Genomic DNA, 22,841 nt, shown 5'->3' with positions numbered 1-22,841 from the left:
GACTACTGCAACACCCTTTCCCCTGCCATAAACCCTGTCACACTAGACTACTGCAACACCCTTTCCCCTGCCATAAACCCTGTCACACTAGACTACTGCAACACCCTTTCCCCTGCCATAAACCCTGTCACACTAGACTACGGCAACACCCTTTCCCCTGCCATAAACCCTGACATTGTTGCCACAAAAGAGAAGCTGATCTGCAGTTTTGCGGATTTTTTGTTGTTGCTGTTTTTGGATATTGATTAGTGATTGTCAAGGATGTTTTTAGTTCAGATTATTTGTTTGCAATATGTGATATAAAGGCTAAGAGAGCTTTAAGCTATTATTTGATTGTGGGGTTTGAATAGTGTGAGTAGACAACAGATTTGGTGAGAATCACAACAGGGCACAAAATCTATTCTAGCTCTTAAAGGAGCAGTAGCCTACCTTGGGTGTACAATTTTCAATTACAGCATTATTTATTTTGCAGTTATTCTATTGGTTACAGAATAAATAGCAATCAAATGTTAATAGTAACTACGGATTACAATTATTATGTCTCATATTTTAACTAAATGCAGTCTATTAGCTTCCAAAATGTAAGTAGGTATATCTAGCTGTCCGATAATGCATTCTGATTGAATGGCTTGTCCTACACTTTGTTAAAACACAGAGTGCATGTTGGAAAAGGATATTGGTTCCTTTCTAAATAGTTGAAGTGAACTGGCAAAAGAGTTGAGTCCTCATTTAAAGGCAAGGGCAGTATGAATACAAAGTGAACTGAGTTATTTAGCTTTTTCTTTACCCCAGAGTTCACTTTAAAGAGGACTGACAATGTGAAAACACCATAAGGCATGCTTTGATAAAGGAATCATACAAACCTTGCCATGCATTTCATAATGGAGATGGTTTTTTATAGAACTACATATATATTTTTTATTGTTTTCCCCTTTTCACAATTTGATGTGAATAGTAAGCACACAAACGAACACTGTTTTGTTAGCACAGACTGGAATATGTTCCGGGATTCATCCAATGTCATTGAGGAGTATACCACCTCAGTCATCGGCTTCATAAATAAGTGCGTCGACGACGTCGTCCCCACAGTGACAATATGTACATATCCCAACCAGAAGCCATGGATTACAGGCAACATCCGCATCAAGCTAAAGGCTAGAGCTGCCGCTTTCAAGGAGCGGGACACTAATCCGGACGCTTATAAGAAATCCCGCTATGCCCTCAGACGAACCATCAAACAAGCAAAGCGTCAATACAGGATTAAGATTGAATCCTACTACACCAGCTCTGACGCTCGTCGGATGTGGCAGGGCTTGAAAACTACTACGGACTACAAAGGGAAACCCAGACGCGAGCTGCCCAGTGACGCGAACCTACCAGACGAGCTAAATGCCTTTTATGCGTGGACCAACTGGCAAGTGTCTTCACTGACATTTTCAACCTCTCCCTGACCCAATCTGTAATAGCTACATGTTTCAAGCAGACCAGCATAGTCCCTGTGCCCAAGGAAGCGAAGGTAACCTGCCTAAATGATTACCGCCCCGTAGCACTCACGTCGGTAGCCATGAAGTGCTTTGAAAGGCTGGTCATGGCTGACATCAACAGCATCCTCCCGAATACCCTAGACCCACTCCAATTGCATACCGCCCCAACAGATCCACAGATGATGCAATCTTAATCGCACTCCACACTGCCCTTTCCCACCTGGACAAAAGGAACACCTATGTGAGAATGCTGCTCATTGACTACAACTCAGCGTTCAACACCATAGTGTCGATGAAGCTCATCACTAAGCTAAGGACCCTGGGACTAATCACCTTCTTCTGCAACTGGATCCTGGACTTCCGCCCCCAGGTGGTAAGGGTAGGCAACAACATGTCTGCCACGCTGATCCTCAACACTGGGGCCCCTCAGGGGTATGTACTTAGTCCCCTCCTGTACTCCCTGTTCACCCACGGCAGCGTGGCCAAACACGACTCCAACACCATCATTACGTTTGCTGACGACACAACAGTGGTAGGCCTGATCACCGACAACGATGAGACAGCCTATAGGGAAGAGCTCAGAGAACTGGCAGTGTGGTGCCAGGACAACAACCTCTCCCTCAATGTGAGCAAGACAAATGAGCTGATCGTGGACTACAGGAAAAGGTGGGCCAAACACGCCTCCATTAACATTGACTGGGCCGTAGTGGAGCAGGTCGAGAGTTTCAAGTTCCTTGGTGTCCACATCACTAACAAACTATCATGGTCCAAACACAGTGTACCCCGCACACTGGCTCAGTACTGGTACCCCCTGTATATACAGTAGCCTCGTTATTTTAATTTGATTGTGTTTATTTGGTAAATATGTTCTTAGCTCTTCTTGAACTGCACTGTTGGTTAAGGGCTTGTAAGTAAGCATTTCACGGTAAGGTCTACCTACACTTGTTGTATTCGGCAAATAAAGTGACAAATAAAGTTTGATTTGATTTTGATTTGATTCACAGGCCTCTCTTACTGATGCCTTTATGACACCGTGTACCATGTAGTGAATAGGTCAAAATCCTGATGGGAAAATATTTATTGGCTAAGCCAAGGTACATGATTTACTGAGGTGTCTGCAGATTTTCAAAATGTTTTAAATTAATGATATTTTAAAAATAACCATGGTGATGGCCTTGGGCGCCATTTCTAAAACATCCCATCAAAAATAGGATAGCCCGTCACCGAGCTCCTCCCTCATACTACCGATCTGAATTACCTCTAGTCGCCTCTCTGTACTCAGCAGTATATTTACAGTGCTCTGCCTTTCACTGGAGATCAAACGCCGGAGTACTCACGAACCAAGCAAACAGACATGGCAGAAAACGCCGACTTGGATAACCACCGTATCAAGAGCTTCAAAAACAAGGGACGCGATGTCGAGGTATGATGCATTTGGATAGAGCGGTTTACCAGTGATTCGTGTTGGATTTTACTTTAGACACCGGCTATCTTCACCGGCCTTGTCTGACAAGCTTTTGATGAAGCCTTGTTAGCAAACTAGCTAGCTTGCAAGCAAAGATTGTAACGTAAGCTAGCAATGTGCTCAGACGGCTTCGCTAACGACGAACTATTACGTAGCTGATTACCTTAGCAGTTAACTTAGCTACCACCTGTTTTGAAAGCAGAATATAGTTGACAGCCCAACTCGCCAAATCCAAAGACGGTAGTTAGCAAAAGCATGTATTAGCTACATAGACTAACTAACTGAACCCTGTTCAGAATTTACAGTAGCTCTATATCTTTTTTGGTTAGTACCATTGCCTTGTCCAACCATAATGAGCTATCCAACGTTAACTGTGACCAGCTAAAATAGGCATTTTTGAACGACTGCCTGTGCAGTAAATTATCTTATAGTTGTTTATATAAGCTAGTTAGCTAGCTCGGTTAATATGTCGATTGAATTATTATGTTAGGACTGCATGCTAACGTTATTAACTTGAATCGGTTTACTTGCTAATTCCACCACATACCAACGTTTTATTCCCATAATGTTAGGTCGTTATCTTATGGCCGAGCTGTCAATGTTAACTATGGCATACTGACTTCACGTATTTATATTGGTTAGCTATGGTATCTTTGACAATAACTGTTCTATATCTTTACAGAGTTATACAAATAGGCATCTTTCAGACATCCCCAGTGTATGAAGGTTCCCATTGGAACAAGTTTTCTAAATAGTAGATGAAGTTAGGAGTTGATTTGTCTTTGGGAGCCATCTAAAACCATGGGATGTGGACCAGTCCCATAAGTGGTTGTTTTGAAACCGCAAGCTAACGCTACAAACACATGGCTACTATGATGGACAGGCAGACATTGCAAAGTGCGTCACTAGGGCTATTTTTGGCATCCTAGATGTCTAGCTTGGGTTCTCCCAGGAGGTACAACCTGATCTGGGGCCTAGTGGAGGGGCCAGGAGGTAGAATAAGCCCTAAGAAGCACTGATCTGGGACCAGAGAGTTGTGTGTTCCTGCAATGGTTGATTACTGAAACAATTTGGCACACACTCTCTAGTAGTGGGGTGGGCAGTGGGAAAATAATTCATTGGGGTTTGGTCGAGGTTAAAGTTTCCCATAGCCACAGATCTAGGATGAGTTTGGTTAACCCAAATCCTGACCTTAACCACTAGGATGATCTGACCCTGCTCTAGCAGAAGGGGAAACTTTGGCCAATTCCTCCCAGTTCAACTGTCTCTCACTAAACAGCCTTATGGGACATCATGTGAGATGCAGCCAGCATTACTTATCAAATATCTGCTTTGCTCTGTAAAGTCTAACATGTTTGGACTTGCTCATTCAGTGTTGTGGCTTTGGACTTAATTGTTCATCCCAGGTCACTGTATCCAGGGGGGAACACTCACCGTTGGCTCAGGACACTGCCCGCTGGTCAAGCTATGTTTAGTCTACAGCCTAATATATGTATAAACTAATCATTGTTTTTAATCTGAATCCAGATTAGATTAATCAGATGTGTTAGTGCTTGGCTAGAACAAAAGCCTGCATCGACCCACATTGGCCCTCTGCTGATGTAGTCGATGCTCACACCGATGCCCTGACTGGGACACTGTCTGGTTGTTAGAGAGAGGAGAAGGTGTCTCACTCAGGTTCTCTGCACCTCAGCCTCCCTAGACAGGGGTAAGACCAGACCAAGGCAGTGTATGATGTTACTGACCCACGTGACGTAAGGGGCTATTTAGGATGGCAATATGAACCGCAGCGAAAGTCACAAGATCTGAGACCAGCTCACAGCAATGAGTGGACTACGAACACACCGGTTAGGGCTCGGAATTGGCAGGGACCTCACGATACGATATTATCATGATACTTAGGTGCCGATGCGATTCTATTCCGATTCAATGTTTCAAACACATTTCTCACCATATCTCTGCTGCAGAGGGACACGCTCACTAATACTGGTACACAAACACATTGATTAACCCGAACCGTAACCACATCCAGTGGTGTTACTGTTATGGTGTTAGCCTATAGTTTACATATTAGTCCCCTCAATTCCTATGTTCTGACCTGAGTCCAGAGAGATGTTATGAATAACTCTCCTTAAAAATGTTTTTATAAATGAATGATTCTCTTTCTCATATTGCTTCGTTTGTGTTCCAGACTATGAGAAGACATCGAAATGACGTGACAGTGGAACTGAGAAAGGTGAGTGAAGAAGCCTGATTTTAGTATTTTTGGTGACGCACGACTCTGTGCTTTACTGCTCCCTATATTAATGTATTAGTATTCACCTCTCTGCTTACACAGACCTTTAAACAGGCTGTTTCTTTCTCACCCGGTGTCTTGCCCCAGACAGACTGGTATTCCTCTCCGTCCATACATATGTCATGCAAAAAAATGCTAATTAATTACTTACAAATCATACAATGTGATTTTCTGGATTTTTGTTTTCGATTCCGTCTCTCACAGTTGAAGTGTACCTATGATAAGAATTACAGACCTCTACATGCTTTGTAAGTAGGAAAACCTGCAAAATCGGCAGTGTATCAAATACTTGTTCTCCCCACTGTATATAGTCAAAAATAATATCCAGATATGTAACTGTATAAATTCCCCCCCCACCCATCACTAACTCCCGGGGATCTCATGGGAATCCCAGTTTGGATGGAGCCCTTGACCATAACTGACCCCTGAAACTGTTAGCCCAATTCTTATTCACCTTAGTCATTCAGCCACTCCCTCCACATCACCTTGATCTGCAGACCTGTGTACTGTATCTGTATACTCTATCAGACTTAGTGATGAGCACTAACACACTACATCCTAGGGATTAACAGAGATTTAAAATGATTTTCAGATGTAATCTATCCTGAGATGCTTGGTGTGCTTGCCTGTTAAAAGGCGCTACATGGTCAATCTGACGCCTGCATTGGCCTTGCAGCATTTACAGTGATACGGCTTCTGCAGAAGTCAGGGCATTCGTACACTACATGATCAAAATTATGTGGACACCTGCTCTTCGAACATCTCATTCCAAAATCACAGGCATTAGTATGGAGTTTGTCCCCCCTTTGCTGCTATAACAGCCTCTACTCTTCTGGGAAGGCTTTCCACGAGATGTTGGAACATTGCTGCAGGGACTTGCTTCCATTCAGCCACAGATGTTGTGAGATTAGTCCTGGCTCGCAGTTGGCGTTCCAATTCATCCCAAAGGTATTTGATGTGATTGAGGTCAGGGCTCTGTGCAGACCAGTCAAGTTCTTCCACACTGATCTCGACAAACCTTCCCCAAACTGTTGCCACAAAGTTGGAAGCACAGAATCATCTAGAATGTCATTGTATACTGTAGCATTAAGATTTCCCTTCACTGGAACTAAGGAGCCAAGCCCTAACCATGGAAAACAGCCCCAGACCATTATTCCTCCTCCACCAAACTTTACAGTTGGCACTATGCATTCGGGCAGGTAATGCTCTCCTGGCATCCGCCAAACCCAGATTCGTCCATCAGACTGCCAGATGGTGAAGTGTGATTCATCACTCCAGAGAACCTGTTTCCACTGCTCCAGAGTCCAATGACGGCGAGCGTTACACCACTCCAGCCAACGCTTGGCATTGCACATGGTGATCTTAGGCTTGTGTGCAGTGCAGCTGCTCGGCCATGGAAACCCATTTCATAAAGCTCCCGATAAACAGTTCTTGTGCTGACGTTGCTTCCAGAGGCAGTTTGGAACTCAGTAGTGAGTGTTACAACAGAGGACAGACAATTTTTACGCGCTTCAGCACTCGGTGGTCCCGTTCTGAGCTTGTGTGGCCTACCACTTAGAGGCTGAGCCGTTGTTGCTCCTAGACGTTTCCACTTCACAATAACAGCACTTACAGTTAACCGGGCAGCTCTAGCAGGGCAGAAATTTGACAAACTGACTTGTTGGAAAGGTGGCATCCTATTACACTGCCACGTTGAAAGTCACTGAGCTCTTCAGTAAAGCCATTCTACTGCCAGTGTTTGTCTATGGAGGTTGCTTGGCTCTGCACAATTTTATATACCTGTCAGCAACGGGTGTGGCTGAAATAACCCAATCCACTAATTTGAAGGGGTGTCCACATACTTTTGTATATACAGTACCAGTCAAAAGTTTGGACACCTACTCATTCAAGGGTTTTTCTTTATTTTTACTATTTGCAGAATGGAATAATAGTGAAGACATAACTATGAAATAACACACGGAATCATGTAGTAACTAAAACAAAATATATTTTGTATTTGAGATTCTTCAAAGTAGCCACCCTTTGCCTTAATGACAGCTTTGCACACTCTTGGCATTCTCTCAAACCGCTTCACGAGGAATACTTTTCCAACAGTCTTGAAGGAGTTCCCACATATTCTGAGCACTTGTTGGCTGATTTTCCTTCACTCCAACATATCCCAAACCATCTCAATTGGGTTGATGTTGGCTGATTGTGGAGGCCAGGTCATCTGATGCAGCACTCCATTACTCTCCTGCTTGGTCAAATAGCCCTTACACAGCCTGGAGGTGTTTTGGGTCATTGTCCTGTTGAGAAACAAATGATAGTCCCACTAAGCTCAAATCAGATGTGATGGCGTATCGCTGCAGAATGCTGTGGTAGCCATGCTGGTTAAGTGTGCCTTGAATTCTAAATAAATCACCTACAGTGTCACCAGCGAAGCGCCATCACACCTCCTCCTCCATGCTTCACGGTGAGAACTACACATGCAGAGATCATCCGTTCACCTACTCTGCGTTTCACAAAGACACGGCAGATGGAACCAAAAATCTCACATTTGGACTCATCAGACCAAAGAACAGACATCCACCGGTCTAATGTCCATTGCTCACGTTTCTTGGCCCAAGCAAGTCTCTTCTTCTTATTGGTGTCCTTTAGTAGTGGTTTCTATGCAGCAATTCGAACACGAAGTCCTGATTCACGCAGTCTCCTCTGAACAGTTGATGTTGAGATGTGTCTTACTTAAACCCTGAAGCATTTATTTGGCCTGCAATCTGAGGTGCAGTTAATTTAATTGAACTGCCACGGAGGTAATTCTGTGTCCTTTCCTGTGGCTGTCCTCATGAGAGCCAGTTTCATCATAGCGCTCAATGGGTTTTGTGACAGCACTTGAAGAAACTTGTCTTAAAGTAATGATTGACTGTCGTTTCTTTTTGCTTATTTGAGCTGTTCTTGCCATAATATGGACTTGGTATTTTACCAAATAGGGCTATCTTCTGTATACCACCCTATCATGTCAAAACACAACTGATTGCCTCAAACGCATTCATTTGTGGAATTTCTTATCTTCTTTTAACAAGGCATACCTGTTAATTGAATTGCATTCCAGGTGACTACCTCATGAAGCTGGTTGAGAGAATGCCAAGACTGTGCAAAGCTATCATCAAAGCAAAGGGTGGCTACTTTGAAGAATCTCAAATATAAAATATATGTTTTGGTTACTACATGAATCCATATGTGTTATTGCATAGTTTTGATGTCTTCACTATTCTATGTAAAAAAAAATAAAAAAATAAAAACCCTGAATGAGTAGGTGTGTCCACTTTCAACTGGTACTGTATATAGTGTACTTGCGTTTCGCAGAGCTGTTGTGAAGGAAGTTCTCAAGGAAGTGAGTTTGTTTATACAGGACCTCCCTGCCCCCAGCTACCCGTCAACCAATCATGTCAATGCGGAGCTATACGGAGCCCTCCGCATTTGTTTAAACATTTGGTACAGAGCTCAATTTGGCCTCTGCATTCCTCCAGAGGCTCCAAAATTGCGTCACACCCTCCATACGGAGCTTCCGACCACATTTTCAGATCAAGCAAAAATTGGCTTTAATCTGAATACTTTAATATACAGGTTGTACTGTGTTGGATACAATACACCCAATTAGTATGGTAGTCATGCAGCTGCTCTGTTTACACCTTTGTAAAGAGCCAGAGACTGAAGGGTTGCTCTGACCCCCCTCCTGTGATACGTAGCTATCTCTGTCACTCATATGTCTGACAATTCGCTGCTCTCATGTTGACTCTGTGATCTCTCTGACGCAAAAGCGTACCCTGTTCATGGCTTTGAATCTTACTTCCTCCCCCCTACTATCTTCCTCTGCTAGACCCCCCTCTGGGCTTTGACACACTCTTAACTCTCCTTCCACTTCCTGTTTTTTTTCTCAGACGTTAAAACAATCCCCCTCGTCAAGGCTTCTGAGTCTGTCGCTCACTCTTTTTACTTCATGATGCTGATTGGGATTTGCTGAGTCACTTGGTTGAGGAAGGGAAACTGAGTGAAGTTACCACTGATACAGAGAGTGAGACATAGCCGTTGATGGGTGATAGCGGGTGAGGGAGAATAGGGTCTGTTGTTACTGCCTGCCGGAGCAGAGAGCAGCACAGGGCTGGTTAGTCGCCAGCAGTGATGCATGGCCCGGCACTGTAGCACACACTGGAATGTAGGCCAAGGGAATATCCCTCCTACCACTGACTCACACGCCGAGCGGCTGTGTGTGTCTTTCACACTCTTTTCAACACCAGTGTGTCTGTCTGCTCATCTTTGTTGCGTCTGCATTTGTTTTTGTGTGTGTTTCACTGTACCCTAGGAGCCTTGCAGTTGGTGTGTGTGTGTTTCACTGTACCCTAGGAGCCTTGCAGTTGGTGTGTGTTTCACTGTACCCTAGGAGCCTTGCAGTTGGTGTGTGTTTCACTGTACCCTAGGAGCCTTGCAGTTGGTGTGTGTGTTTCACTGTACCCTAGGAGTCTTGCAGTTGGTGTGTGTGTTTCACTGTACCCTAGGAGTCTTGCAGTTGGTGTGTGTGTTTCACTGTACCCTAGGAGCCTTGCAGTTGGTGTGTGTTTCACTGTACCCGAGGAGCCTTGCAGTTGAAGTGTGTGTTTCACTGCACCCTAGGAGCCTTGCAGTTGGTGTGTGTGTTTCACTGTACCCTAGGAGTCTTACAGTTGGTGTGTGTGTTTCACTGTACCCTAGGAGCCTTGCAGTTGAAGTGTGTGTTTCACTGCACCCTAGGAGCCTTGCAGTTGGTGTGTTTCACTGTACCCTAGGAGTCTTACAGTTGGTGTGTGTGTTTCACTGTACCCTAGGAGCCTTGCAGTTGAAGTGTGTGTTTCACTGCACCCTAGGAGCCTTACAGTTGGTGTGTGTCTCTTAGTGCTTTTTAAGGTTAGTTCGGTTATGATTTTTTTCAACATTTTAAATATGCTATGCATCATGTGGGTTGAATACCCTAACAACACAGTCCCATGATGGTGACTGCCCATTACTGGTTATCACTTACCTGTCATTCACTTTACTTTAATAAAAATATTTTGGTTGTTGTGTATATTGAATTTGACTATTTCATTCCAAGTCATCTCTATAGAGCTGCTGTCTGACAAAATCACTTTTTTCTAGTTCTTCAAAGTAAATAAGGCTTACTTTTATGACTGCTGAATACCAACTATCAATCATTTAGATAATCTATTTTCAGGTAGAGATATCTCGCGACGCAACAGCTCTCGATTCCTCTCGATCACACGTTCTTCTCTCTCTGTTTGCCCCACACTAAAATAAAATAAGTAAATAATTGAACCGACATGTTACAGAAAGCCTAAATGCTCATATATACATACTTTTGTATGTATGTATGTGGACACACCTTCAAATTAGTAGATTCGATTGTTTCAGCCACACCCGTTGCTGACAGGTGTATAAAATCAAGCACAAAGCCATGCAATCTCCATAGACATACATTGGCAGTAGAATGACTTTACTGAAGAGCTCTGCAACAAAGGCTCAGCCGCAAAGTGGTAGACTACACAAGCTCAAAGAACGGGACCGGTGTAGCGTGTAAAAATCGTCTGTCCTCGGTTTCAACACTCACTACCGAGTTCCAAATTGCCTCTGGAAGCAACGTCAGCACAAAAACTTTTCGTTGGGTGCTTCATGAAATGGGTTTCCATGGCTGAGCAGCCGCATACAAACCTAAGATCACCAATGCCAAGCGTCCGCTGGAGTGGTATAAAGCTCGCCGCCATTGGACTCTGGAGCAGTGGAAATGCGTTCTCTGGAGTGATGAATCACGCTTCACCATCTGGCAGTCCAACGGACGAATCTGGGGTTGACAGATGCCAGGAGAACGCTACCTGCCTCAATGCATAGTGCCAACTGTACAGTTTGGAGGAATAATGGTCTGGAGCTGTTTTTCATGGTTCGGACTAGGCCCCTTAGTTCCAGTGAAGGGAAATCTTAATGCTACAGCATACATTGACATTCTAGGTGATTCTGTGCTTCTAACTTTGTGGCAACAGTTTGGGGAAAACCCTTTCCTGTGTCAGCAGAACTCCCCCGTGCACAAAGCCAGGTCCATACAAAGTTTTTTCGGTGTGTAAGAACTTGACTGGCCTGTACAGAGCCCTGACCTCAACCCCATCGAACACGTTTGGGATGAGTTGGGACTGCGAGCCAGGTCAAATCGCCCAACATCATTGCCCGACCTCTCTCTAATGCTCTTGTGGCTGAATGGAAGCAAGTCCCTGCAGCAATGTTCCAACATCTAGTGGAAAGCCTTCCCAGGAGAGTAGAGGCTGTTATAGCAGCAAAGGGAGGACCAACTCGATGATTTTGGAATGAGTTGTTCAACGAGCAGGAACCACATACTTTTGGTTACGTAGTGTAAGTTCAGGAGTAAATATGTGCTTAACAAGTCACATAAGTTGCATGGACTCACTCTGTGTTGTATAATAGAGTTTACCTTGATTTTTAAATGTCTACCACATCTCTATACCCCACACAATTATCTGTAAGGTCGCAGTGAATTTTAAGCACAGATTCAACAACAAAGACCAGGGAGTTTTTTCAATGGTTCGCAAAGAAGGCCACCTATTGGTAGATGTCTTTAAAAAAAGACATTGAATATCCCATTGAGCATGGTGCAGTTATTAATTACACTTTGCATGGTGTATCGATACACCCAGTAACTAGAAAAATACAGGCGCCCTTCCTAACTCAATTAGAGGAAAGGAAGGCAACAGCTCTGGGATTTCACCATGGCTGTGATTGAACTGAGGATGGATCAACAACATTGTAGTTAATCCACAATATTAACCTAAATGACAGAGTGAAAAGGAAGCCTGCACAGAATAAACATATTCCCCAACTGCTCAAGGTGACTCTAACGTGTATTGACTCAGAGGGTTGAATACTGATCTAAACCAAGATGTATTGTGTTTTATAAAAATGTAATCCACTTTGACATACTAGTATTTTGTGTAGGTAGTTGACGACAATAAAATAACATCCATTTTAATCTCACTTTGTAACACAAGATGTGGAAAAGGTCAATGGGTGTGATTACTTTCTGAAAGCACTGTATCTAAAGTTGAGTAATCTTATAGAGGACATCCCCATAGCGACACAGGGTTTGTACTTTGTCCCCAACTGTACCCCAGATGTCTCTGGGCAGACAGACGACACACATCCTAGGGATGCGAGGGTCAGTTGTTTTTCGACCGATATCCAGCTTGCACTTAAGTGTTGGTGCTGTAGAAGTTAGTGTTGCTACTCTGTCATATATTTCAGTATTAATCAATGTGTTGGTTTGTTCTTTAATCTCTCCCTCTCTTCGGTCAGAACAAACGAGACAAGCATCTACTGAAGAAGAGGAACGTCCCACAGGAGGACAGTCTTGAGGACTCCGACATAGACTCTGACTTCAAAGGGGTGGGTGTGATGTCACTTTAGCGACCCATTTGCTATTGCGCTGGGCTGGCTATCTCTAAGACGAGAGACTTGTTACAGATGGAAATGTACTGCCTAGATTATCTGTCAGGTAGTACCAGCCGGACAGATGTGGCCAACCCTCCTGGAGATCAAATGACATTAGACATTGTATTCGTGCTATACAATCCATTTCTATGTGTGACATTGTAATCTAGACATGGGTCTTAAACCCCCTGGTCTCTTTATGGTTTGTATGATGTACAGTGCATCCAAAGTATTCAGTCCTTTTCCTTTTTCCACATTTTTGTTACGTTACAGCATTATTCAACTTTTCTTTTTTTTTTATCCTCATTAATATACACACAATACCTCATAATGAAAAAGCGAAAACAGGTTTTTAGAAATTTGAAAATGTATTACAAATTTAAAAACATCTTGTTAATGAGTTTTCAGACCCTTTGCTATGAGACTCGAAATTTAACTTATGTGCATCCTGTTTCCATTGATCATCCTTGAGATGTTTCTACAACTTGATTGGAGTCCACCTGTGGTAAATTCAATTGATTGGACATGATTTGGAAAGGCACACACACCTGTCTATATAAGGGCCCACTGACAGTGCATGTCAGAGCAAACACCAAGCCATGAGTTCGAAGGAATTGTCCATAGAGCTCAGAGACAGTATTGTGTCGAGGCACAGATCTGGGGAAGGGTACCGAAAAAATTGCCGGCCCCCAAGAACACAGTGGCCTCCATCATTCTTCCATTTAAGAAGTTTACAAACTTCTAAACTTTTCCTGAAACTGGCCACCCGGCCAAACTGAGCAATCGGGAGAGAAGGGCCTTGGTCAGGGAGGTGACCAAGAACCTAATGGGCACTCTGACAGAGCTCAAGAGTTCCTCTGGTGATGAGAGAACCTTCCGGAAGGACAACCATCTCTGCAGCACTCCACCAATCAGATCTTAATGGTAGAATGGCTAGACGGAAGGCACTCCTCAGTAAAAGTCATGACAGCCTGCTTGGATTTTGCCAAAAGGCACCTAAAGCCTCAGACCATGAGAAACAAGATTCTCTGGTCTTTTGAAACCATGATTCAACTCTTTGGCCTGAATGCCAAGCGTCACGTCTCGAGGAAACCTGGCACCATCCCTATGGTGAAGCATGTTGGTGGCAGCATCATGCTGTGGGGTTGTTTTTTAGCAACAGGGACTGGTAGACTAGTCAGAATTGAGCGAATGATGAACAGAGGAAAGTACAGAGAGATACTTGATGAAAAACTGCTCCAGAACACTCAGGACCTCAGACTGGGAGGAAGATTCACCTTCCAACAACCCAAGCCCACAGCCAAGACAATGCAGGAGTGGCTTCGGGACAAGTCTCTGAATTGCCTTGAGTGGCCCAGCCAGAGGCCAGACTTGAACCAGATCGAACATCTCTGGAGAGACCTGAAAATAGCTGTGCAGCAACGCTCCCCATCCAACCTGACAGAGCTTGAGAGGATCTGCCAAGAAGAATGGGAAAAACTCCCCAAATACATGTGCCAAGCTTGTAGCATCATACCCAAGGCTGCCAAAGATGCTTCAACAAAGTACTGAGTAAAGGATCTGAATACTTATGTAAATGTGATATTTCAGTGTACTTTTTAAAATGTATCTAAAAACCTGGTTTTGCTTTGTCATTATGGGGCATTGTGTGTAGATTGAGAACAATAAAAATATGTATTACACAAAAATGTCAATTTTAGAGTAAGGCTGTAATGTAACAAAATGTGGAAAAAGTCAAGGGCTCTGAATAGTTTTTGAATGCACTGTATGGGGATACACAGGGGGATGTAATGGTAAATTCAGAGAAGCTTTTTCATCCTGCTGACTGGAGACCTGTCACTAAGCTACTGAAATGAGGAATAGGCCCTGGTCTGGCCTGGTTTAGCTGCTACAAGGTGAAGTGTGGTGATGTCTATTGTAGTGATAGGCTAGCATGACATTCTCAGCCTGTGAGCTCACACGGCCTCAACCGGCCAGTCAACACACCAACTCAGCAGCAGCCACAGGGAAAACAGCACTGTGTCTCCTCAGATCTGTTAAACATCCATTTATGTGAATTGTATCCCGTCCCCCCATGTTGTTGCTCTGTAACCTGGTACTGATGTTGTCCCTTCTGTCTTTACAGCAAAACATCACACTAGAAGTCATGTTGCAGGTCAGCCTCAACTTCATGTACACACGTCTACTTGTTAACTAAAAACCATCCTCTGAGTGTGGTGCTGTAACGTGTTTTCTCATTCTCTCTATCGCTGAAGAACGCCACCAGTGATAACGCTGTGCTCCAGCTCAGTGCCGTACAGGCTGCCAGGTAAAAGTGTGTGTACAAGTTTTACTATACTTGTGAGTATCAGAAGTCTTCACAAGAATAGTAAACCAACTACAATTCTGAGAAGTGAGGACATTTTGCCGATCCTCAATTGTAAAATGTCTATTTTTAGGTTTAGGGGTTAAGTTTATTGTTAGAATTTGGGTGCTGGTTAGGGATAATATTATTTTCACAAGTATAGTAAGATGTGTGATCACCTTGTCCTTCTCTCTGCTTTGTATCTCTCAAACCCTGTTTTCTATTCCATGACTCAAACATAACACTTCCTGTTTTTGTGTCCGTCAGAAAACTCCTCTCCAGTGACAGAAACCCTCCCATTGATGACTTGATAAAGTCGGGCGTCCTGCCCATCCTAGTCAAATGTCTGGAGAGAGATGACAAGTGAGTCTGCTGCTGCCTCAGACCAATGTCCTCCCTTTGACTGTCTCTACTAATGCACTGTTGGGACATTTGCTGGGAGGTAACCCTGTAGTCTGACAGGATTCATGTCTAGGAGATATGATGCAGATAAGGTTTGTGTGTGTGTGTAGGTAACCCTGTAGTCTGACAGGATTCATGTCTAGGAGATATGATGCAGATAAGGTGTGTGTGTGTGTGTGTGTGTGTGTGTGTGTGTGTGTGTGTCAGGCACAGGACAGTCCCTTGGCCCATTTCTCTGGAGCCAACCCAAACAAAATATTTCCCCATTCCCAGGAACTTGTGTTCAGGACAACACACACACAGAGGACCTTGTGGTCAGGAATGGAGACATACCCAGGACAATAGGGGGGGGGGTGTGTGTGGGGTTAGGATGAAGATGGGTTGATATTAGTGGAAGGCCTCTCATTCTTTCTCTCACTCTTTCCTTCCTTTCTCTGCGCTAGTCCGTCTCTCCAGTTCGAGGCAGCCTGGGCCCTGACCAACATAGCGTCTGGTACTTCACAACAGACCCAGGCTGTGGTCAAATCCAGTAAGTTCAGCATCTCACTCTGCCCTGCTCTTATTCTGACTGTCTGTCTGGGCTCGGTCTCTCTGCCCTGCTCTTATTCTGACTGTCTGGGCTCGGTCTCTCTGCCCTGCTCTTATTCTGACTGTCTGGGCTCGGTCTCTCTGCCCTGCTCTTATTCTGACTGTCTGTCTGTCTGGGCTCGGTCTCTCTGCCATGCTCTTATTCTGACTGTCTGTCTGGGCTCGGTCTCTCTGCCCTGCTCTTATTCTGACTGTCTGTCTGGGCTTCACTAAGGCTTCTGTTTTGTTATCGTTGTGTGTGAAATAGAGGTCGACCGATTATGATTTTTCAACGCCGATACCAATTATTGGGGTACAAAAAAGCCAATACCGATTAATCGGCCGATATTAAAAAAAAAATATATATATAAAAAATTAAAATTAAAAAAAGTTTTATTTGTAATAATGACAATTAAAACAATATTGAATGAACACTTATTTTAACTTAATATAATACATCAATAAAATCAATTTAGCCTCAAATAAATAATGAAACATGTTCAATTTGGTTTAAATAATGCAATAACAAAGTGTTGGAGAAGAAAGTAAAAGTGCAATATGTGCCATTTAAGAAAGCTAACGTTTAAGTTCCTTGCTCAGAACATGAGAACATATGAAAGCTGGTGGTTTCTTTTAACATGAGTCTTCAATATTCCCAGGTAAGAAGTTTTAGGTTGTAGTTATTATAGGAATTATAGGACTATTTCTCTCTACGATTTGTATTTCATATACCTTTGACTATTGGATGTTCTTATAGGCACTTTAGTATTGCCAGTGTAACAGTATAGCTTCCGTCCCTCTCCTCGAACCAGGAACACATCGACAACAGCCACCCTCGAAGCAGCGTTACCCATGCAGAGCAAGGGGAACAACTACTCCAAGTCTCAGAGCGAGTGACGTTTGAAACGCTATTAGCGCGCACCCCGCTAACTAGCTAGCCATTTCACATCAGTTACACCAGCCTAATCTCGGGAGTTGATAGGCATAAACAGCGCAATGCTTGAAGCATTGCGAAGAGCTGCTGGCAAACATACGAAAGTGCTGTTTGAATGAATGCTTACGAGCCTGCTGGTGCCTACCACCGCTCAGTCAGACTGCTCTATCAAATCATAGACTTAATTATAACATAATAACACACAGAAATACGAGCCTTTGGTCATTAAAATGGTCGAATCCGGAAACTATCATTTAGAAAACAAAACGTTTATTCTTTCAGTGAAATACGGAACCGTTCTGTATTTTATCTAACGGATGGCATCCCTAAGTCTAAATATTCCTGTTATATTGTGCAACCTTCAATGTTATGTCATAATTATGTACAATTCTGGCAAATTAATTACGACCTTTGTTAGGAATAAATGGACTTCACACAGTTCGCAATGAGCCAGGCGGCCCAAACAGCTGCATATACACTGACTGCTTGCACGGAACGCAAGAGAAGTGACAATTTCCCTAGTTATAAGAAATTCATGTTAGCAGGCAATATTAACTAAATATGCAGGTTTAAAAATATATACTTGTGTATTGATTTTAAAGGAAGGCGTTGATGTTTATGGTTAGGTACATTGGTGCAACGACAGTACTTTTTTCGCAAATGCGCTTGTTAAATCACCCGTTTGTTGAAGTAGGCCGTGATTCAATGAGAAATTAACAGGCACCACATCGATTATATGCAACGCAGGACACGCTAGATAAACTAGTAATATCATCAACCATGTGTAGTTAACTAGTGATTATGTTAAGATTTTTTTTTTAAAAGATAAGTTTAATGCTAACTAGCAACTTACCTTGGCTTCTTGCTGCCCTCAAGTAACAGGTAGTCTGCCTGCCACGCAGGCTCCTCGTGGAGTGCAAGTTCTCCTCGTGGAGTTCACCGGACGTGCTACCTGTCCCAGACCTGCTGTTTTCAACTCTCTAGAGACAGCAGGAGCGGTAGAGATACTCTCAATGATCGGCTATGAAAAGCCAACTGACATTTACTCCTGAGGTGCTGACTTTTTGCACCCTCGACAACTACTGTGATTATTATTATTTGACCATGCTGGTCATATTTGAACATCTTGGCCATGTTCTGTTATAATCTCCACCCGGCACAGCCAGAAGAGGACTGGCCACCCCTCATAGCCTGGTTCCTCTCTAGGTTTCTTCCTAGGTTCTGGCCTTTCTAGGGAGTTTTTCCTAGCCACCGTGCTTCTACACCTGCATTGCTTGCTGTTTGGGGTTTTAGGCTGGGTTTCTGTACAGCACTTTGAGATATCAGCTGATGTAAGGGCTATATAAATACATTTGATTTGAATGTAAGGCAGGTGGTTAGAGCGTTGGACTAGTAACCGGAAGGTTGCAAAAACGAATCCCCGAGCTGACAATGAAGAATCTGTCGTTCTGCCCCTGAACAAGGCAATTAACCCACCGTTCCCAGGCCGTCATTGAAAATAAGAATGTGTTCTTAACTGACTTGTCTAGTTAAATAAAGGTGTACACAAAAAAAATCTCGGCAAATCGGTGTACAAAAATACCGATTACCGATTGTTATGAAAACTTGAAATCGGGCCCTAATTAATTGGCCATTCTGATTAATCGGTCGACCTCTAGTGTGAAATTGTGATATGTCAATTCCTAACTCTCTCTGTGTGTGTGTACGAACAGATGCTGTTCCCCTGTTCCTGCGACTGCTCCACTCTCCCCATCAGAATGTGTGTGAACAGGCTGTGTGGGCACTAGGCAACATCATAGGTGAGTAAAGATACATACATGCTGACTATACATGCTGGCATGCGCATGTTCATTTTTGTCCAATCACACCAGATGAGGATACGCAGGTTGAAATATCCAAACTAACTCTGAACCAACTATGTTAATTTTGGGACAGGTCAAAACACATGAAACATTCATGGACATTTAGCTAGCTACCTTGCTGTTGCTAGCTAATTTGTCCTGTGATATAAACATTTGAGTTGTTATTTTACCTGAAATGCGCGAAGTCTTTGTAGAATTTTTACCCATTTTTGAGTCACACAATCGTGTGTTCTCTACTCTGACAATTAATCCACAGATAAAAGTTTCTAGTAATATCTCCTCCAGTCGTCTGTGGACTTTATATCGCTGTTGGCAACCAATTTTAAGGTGCATTACCACCACCGACTGGATTGTGGACCTCAGTTCATCTTTCAGTCACCCATGTGGGTATATGCTCCTAAAAACCAATGAGGAGCTGGTAGAGGTGGGACTTGCATCGCGTCCAGCGTCAAATGGAACCAAGTTCTATTTGCAGTTTGGATGAAATGATTGAATAACATGTATGTGTACATTTATTTTGCCGTGCGAGCATAACGAATGGGGTGGTCAGCATATCAGCGAAATGACGTTGCCACGAGCAGCACCGCAGATATTGGACTTTGCCTTCACACAGTCACACGCAGTGTCTGCGCATGAGCACGGGTTCGCATCACGCTGTTCACAGCGTAGTAGCCAGGGCACCAAAACAGTGGAGAACTTGCGCTTCAACGTTCTGTTGTTATTGAGAGAACTAACTGACTTTCTGCATCTACTTCATATTGCTGAGTCTTCATTTAACTTAATTGTATTTGTCATAGCTCACTACCTAACCAGGAAAAACGCTGTGCCCAAATGATGACCCCTGACCTGTGATGCTTCTCCCCCAGGCGACGGGCCACAGTGCAGGGATTACGTCATATCCCTGGGCGTGGTCAAGCCCCTGCTGTCCTTCATTAACCCCTCCATCCCCATCTCCTTCCTCCGCAACGTCACCTGGGTCATCGTCAACCTCTGTCGCAACAAGGAGCCACCTCCCCTCATGCAGACTGTACAGGAGGTATGTACATGTGGGTACCGTGTGTGTTTCAATGTGTGAGCAGTGTTATAGTGAGTTTCTCCAGCCAGTCAGCCAAATGACTCTCATCACTAGGAGGAATGTTTAGCGACATACCTTACATGACCACATTTCTAGTCTGCTTTTCACACCATCTTTCCTCTCTATCTCAAACTGTTTTCTCTTTTCCAGATTCTTCCAGCTCTGTGTGTTCTTCTATACCACACAGATATAAATGTAAGTGTGGAAGTGTATTTTCATTACCCCTAAATGGTACAATTCGCATACCATAATTTTGACATCAGCAGCCCCATTAAAACAACACTTATTGGACTCATTGATGACATCATTTTGTAGATCCTGGTGGACACGGTGTGGGCTCTGTCCTATCTGACTGATGGTGGAAACGAGCAGATTCAGATGGTGATAGACTCTGGCGTAGTCCCCTTCCTCGTGCCTCTGCTCAGCCACCAGGAGGTCAAAGTTCAGGTAAGATGGCTCAACAGGGGACAGCCATAGAATTGGGAACAATTACCATGGTAACTGATAACATTCAGACTTAGACCCAAACACACTGTGGTATAGATCAAATCAAATGTATTTATATAGCCTTTCTTATATCAGCTGATATCTCAAAGTGCTGTACAGAAAACCAGCTTAAAACCCCAAACAGCAAGCAATGCAGGTGTAGAAGCACGGTGGCTAGGAAAAACTCCCTAGAAAGGCCAAAACTTAGCCTGGTTCCTCTCAAGGTTTCTTCCTATGAGGGGTGGCCAGTCCTCTTTTGGCTGTGCTGGGTGGAGTTTATAACAGAACATGGCCAAGATGTCAAATGTTCATAAATGACCAGCATGGTCAAATAATAATAATCACAGTAGTTGTCGAGGGTGCAGCAAGTCAGCACCTCAGGAGTAAATGTCAGTTTGCTTTTCATAGCCGATCATTAAGAGTATCTCTACCGCTCCTGCTGTCTCTAGAGAGTTGACAACAGCAGGTCTGGGACAGGTAGCACGTCCGGTGAACAGGTCAGGGTTCCATAGCCGCAGGCAGAACAGTTGAAACTAGAGCAGTAGCACAGCCAGGTGGACTGGGGACAGCAAGGAGTCATCATGCCAGGTAGTCCTGAGGCATGGTCCTAAGGCTCAGGTCCTCCGAAAGAGAGAATTAGAGAGAGCATACTTAAATTCACACAGGACACCGGATAAGACAGGAGAAGTACTCCAGATATAACAAACTGACCCAGCCCCCTGACACAAACTACTGCAGCATAAAAACTGGAGGCTGAGACAGGAGGGGTCAGGAGACACTGTGGCCCCATCCGATGATACCCCCGGACAGGGCCGAACAGGAAGGATATAACCCCACCCACTTTGCCAAAGCACAGCCCCCACACCACTAGAGGGATATCTTCAACCACCAACTTACCATCCTGAGACAAGGCCGAGTATAGCCCACAAAGATCTCCGCCACAGCACAACCCAAGGGGGGGCGCCAACCCAGACAGGAAGATCACGTCAGTGACTCAACCCACTCGAGTGACGCACCCCTCCTAGGGACGGCATGAAAGATGGTGTGCTTATAAAATTAATCATTGATTGGAATGGCACTGTTGGAGCTAGAAACACAAGCATTTCGCTACACTTACACATATTTAGCAGATGTTATTGCATGTGACCAATAACATTTTTTAAAAGCAACAAGTATGAAAACCTTGGCTTTACTGATCATGAGGGTTAGGTGTATTTTAGTAAAACTGCAGCCATATGTTGAAGAAACTCCTAGCTTTCCTTACAACATACAGTGATAATTTCAAGGAAGGGAGGAAACAATGCGTTTTATAAGTAATAAATCAGGGTGTGTTTCTTGTCTTTTCTGACGTGCTGGCATTGGGTGTTGACCTGCTGTGATGTCACTTCCTGCAGACTGCTACGCTGAGGGCAGTAGGCAACATCGTGACAGGGACAGACGAGCAGACGCAGATGGTTCTCAACTGTGACGTCCTCTCCCACTTCCCCAACCTGCTCACACACCCCAAAGAGAAGATCAACAAGGTAGAGCACACACACTCCCCCGAGAGAGGGAACGGAAACGGGGAGGGGAGAAGCCAATGTCCATGATTAGCAGGCCAACAGGAAATTGTTTGGTTTGACTGTGAGATTGGACCGTTAATAGGAAGTGTTGTGGCATAACTGTCTGTGATTGGTTCGTCTACAGGAAGCAGTGTGGTTCCTGTCCAATATCACGGCTGGGAACCAGCAGCAGGTTCAGGCTGTGATCGACGCAGGACTCATCCCCTTGATTATCCACCAACTGGCCAAGGTGAGAGATCTGTGGTCTGCGTCTGTCAGTAGCGTAGCCAGAAATGTGTTATTTTGGTGTGCCCAAAAAAACTTCCTGCAATTCTACACATTTTGCCATGAAGTACTCGTGCCTGTTATAGAATGTTTATTAAATCAGTTTTGTTTATAAATTCAGTGGTATTTAAGCAACATCAACAAGTCTCTTGTATGCGCCAGTCCGATAATGTCTGCATATCACGTGTGGCATCTGTAATCAGCCAGCCGTATCCAAATCCAGCCACCACTCACCTGCTTCTCTGTCCGCTCTTCCTTCATCAGTATTTTAAATATAATTTAGCTGTGATGACGGGGAGGATGCCGACCCTAGTCAGTCTTCTGTTACATGTGATACATTGGAGCAGTGTGCAGAGTGAGAAAAGTTGATACATTGTATAATTTCATCCCTTGTATAACCAACAGTACAGGCCAGTCTGATAGGCTTTGCAAATTCACCGTCATGCAGCAGTGCCAGAGAGGAAACCCCGTTTTACAAGAGGCATGTCTGCAGCTTTACAGGAAAGAAAACGTCTCGTCTCGATCTCAAACGGTTAAAAATATGACCCATATTACCGGAGATACTTTTTGTTCTTTCTGTGCGATGTCGCGTGCATTTGA

General features: G+C 43.9%; 1 protein-coding gene across 1 annotated transcript in view; it reads left to right on the top strand.

Annotated features, from left to right (window-relative positions):
- Positions 1–2,711: 2,711 nt before the first annotated feature.
- Positions 2,712–22,841, top strand: part of LOC139546371 (importin subunit alpha-4-like) — a 28,059-nt gene continuing 7,929 nt past the window's right edge. Inside the window, exons 1-13 of the mRNA XM_071354697.1 lie at positions 2,712–2,907; positions 5,141–5,185; positions 12,611–12,700; positions 14,871–14,900; positions 15,001–15,053; positions 15,357–15,452; positions 15,935–16,020; positions 18,705–18,791; positions 19,721–19,890; positions 20,080–20,124; positions 20,245–20,376; positions 21,810–21,938; positions 22,102–22,206. Of these exons, the coding sequence (XP_071210798.1) occupies positions 2,839–2,907; positions 5,141–5,185; positions 12,611–12,700; positions 14,871–14,900; positions 15,001–15,053; positions 15,357–15,452; positions 15,935–16,020; positions 18,705–18,791; positions 19,721–19,890; positions 20,080–20,124; positions 20,245–20,376; positions 21,810–21,938; positions 22,102–22,206 (1,137 nt within the window). The 5' untranslated portion in view covers positions 2,712–2,838. The remainder of the gene's footprint in view (positions 2,908–5,140; positions 5,186–12,610; positions 12,701–14,870; positions 14,901–15,000; positions 15,054–15,356; positions 15,453–15,934; positions 16,021–18,704; positions 18,792–19,720; positions 19,891–20,079; positions 20,125–20,244; positions 20,377–21,809; positions 21,939–22,101; positions 22,207–22,841) is intronic.

Source organism: Salvelinus alpinus, chromosome 20 (assembly GCF_045679555.1).
Source record: "Salvelinus alpinus chromosome 20, SLU_Salpinus.1, whole genome shotgun sequence".
NCBI lineage: Eukaryota > Metazoa > Chordata > Actinopteri > Salmoniformes > Salmonidae > Salvelinus > Salvelinus alpinus.
The sequence above is the reverse complement of the archived record's forward strand: the minus strand, read 5'-3'. Positions and strand labels throughout refer to the sequence as shown.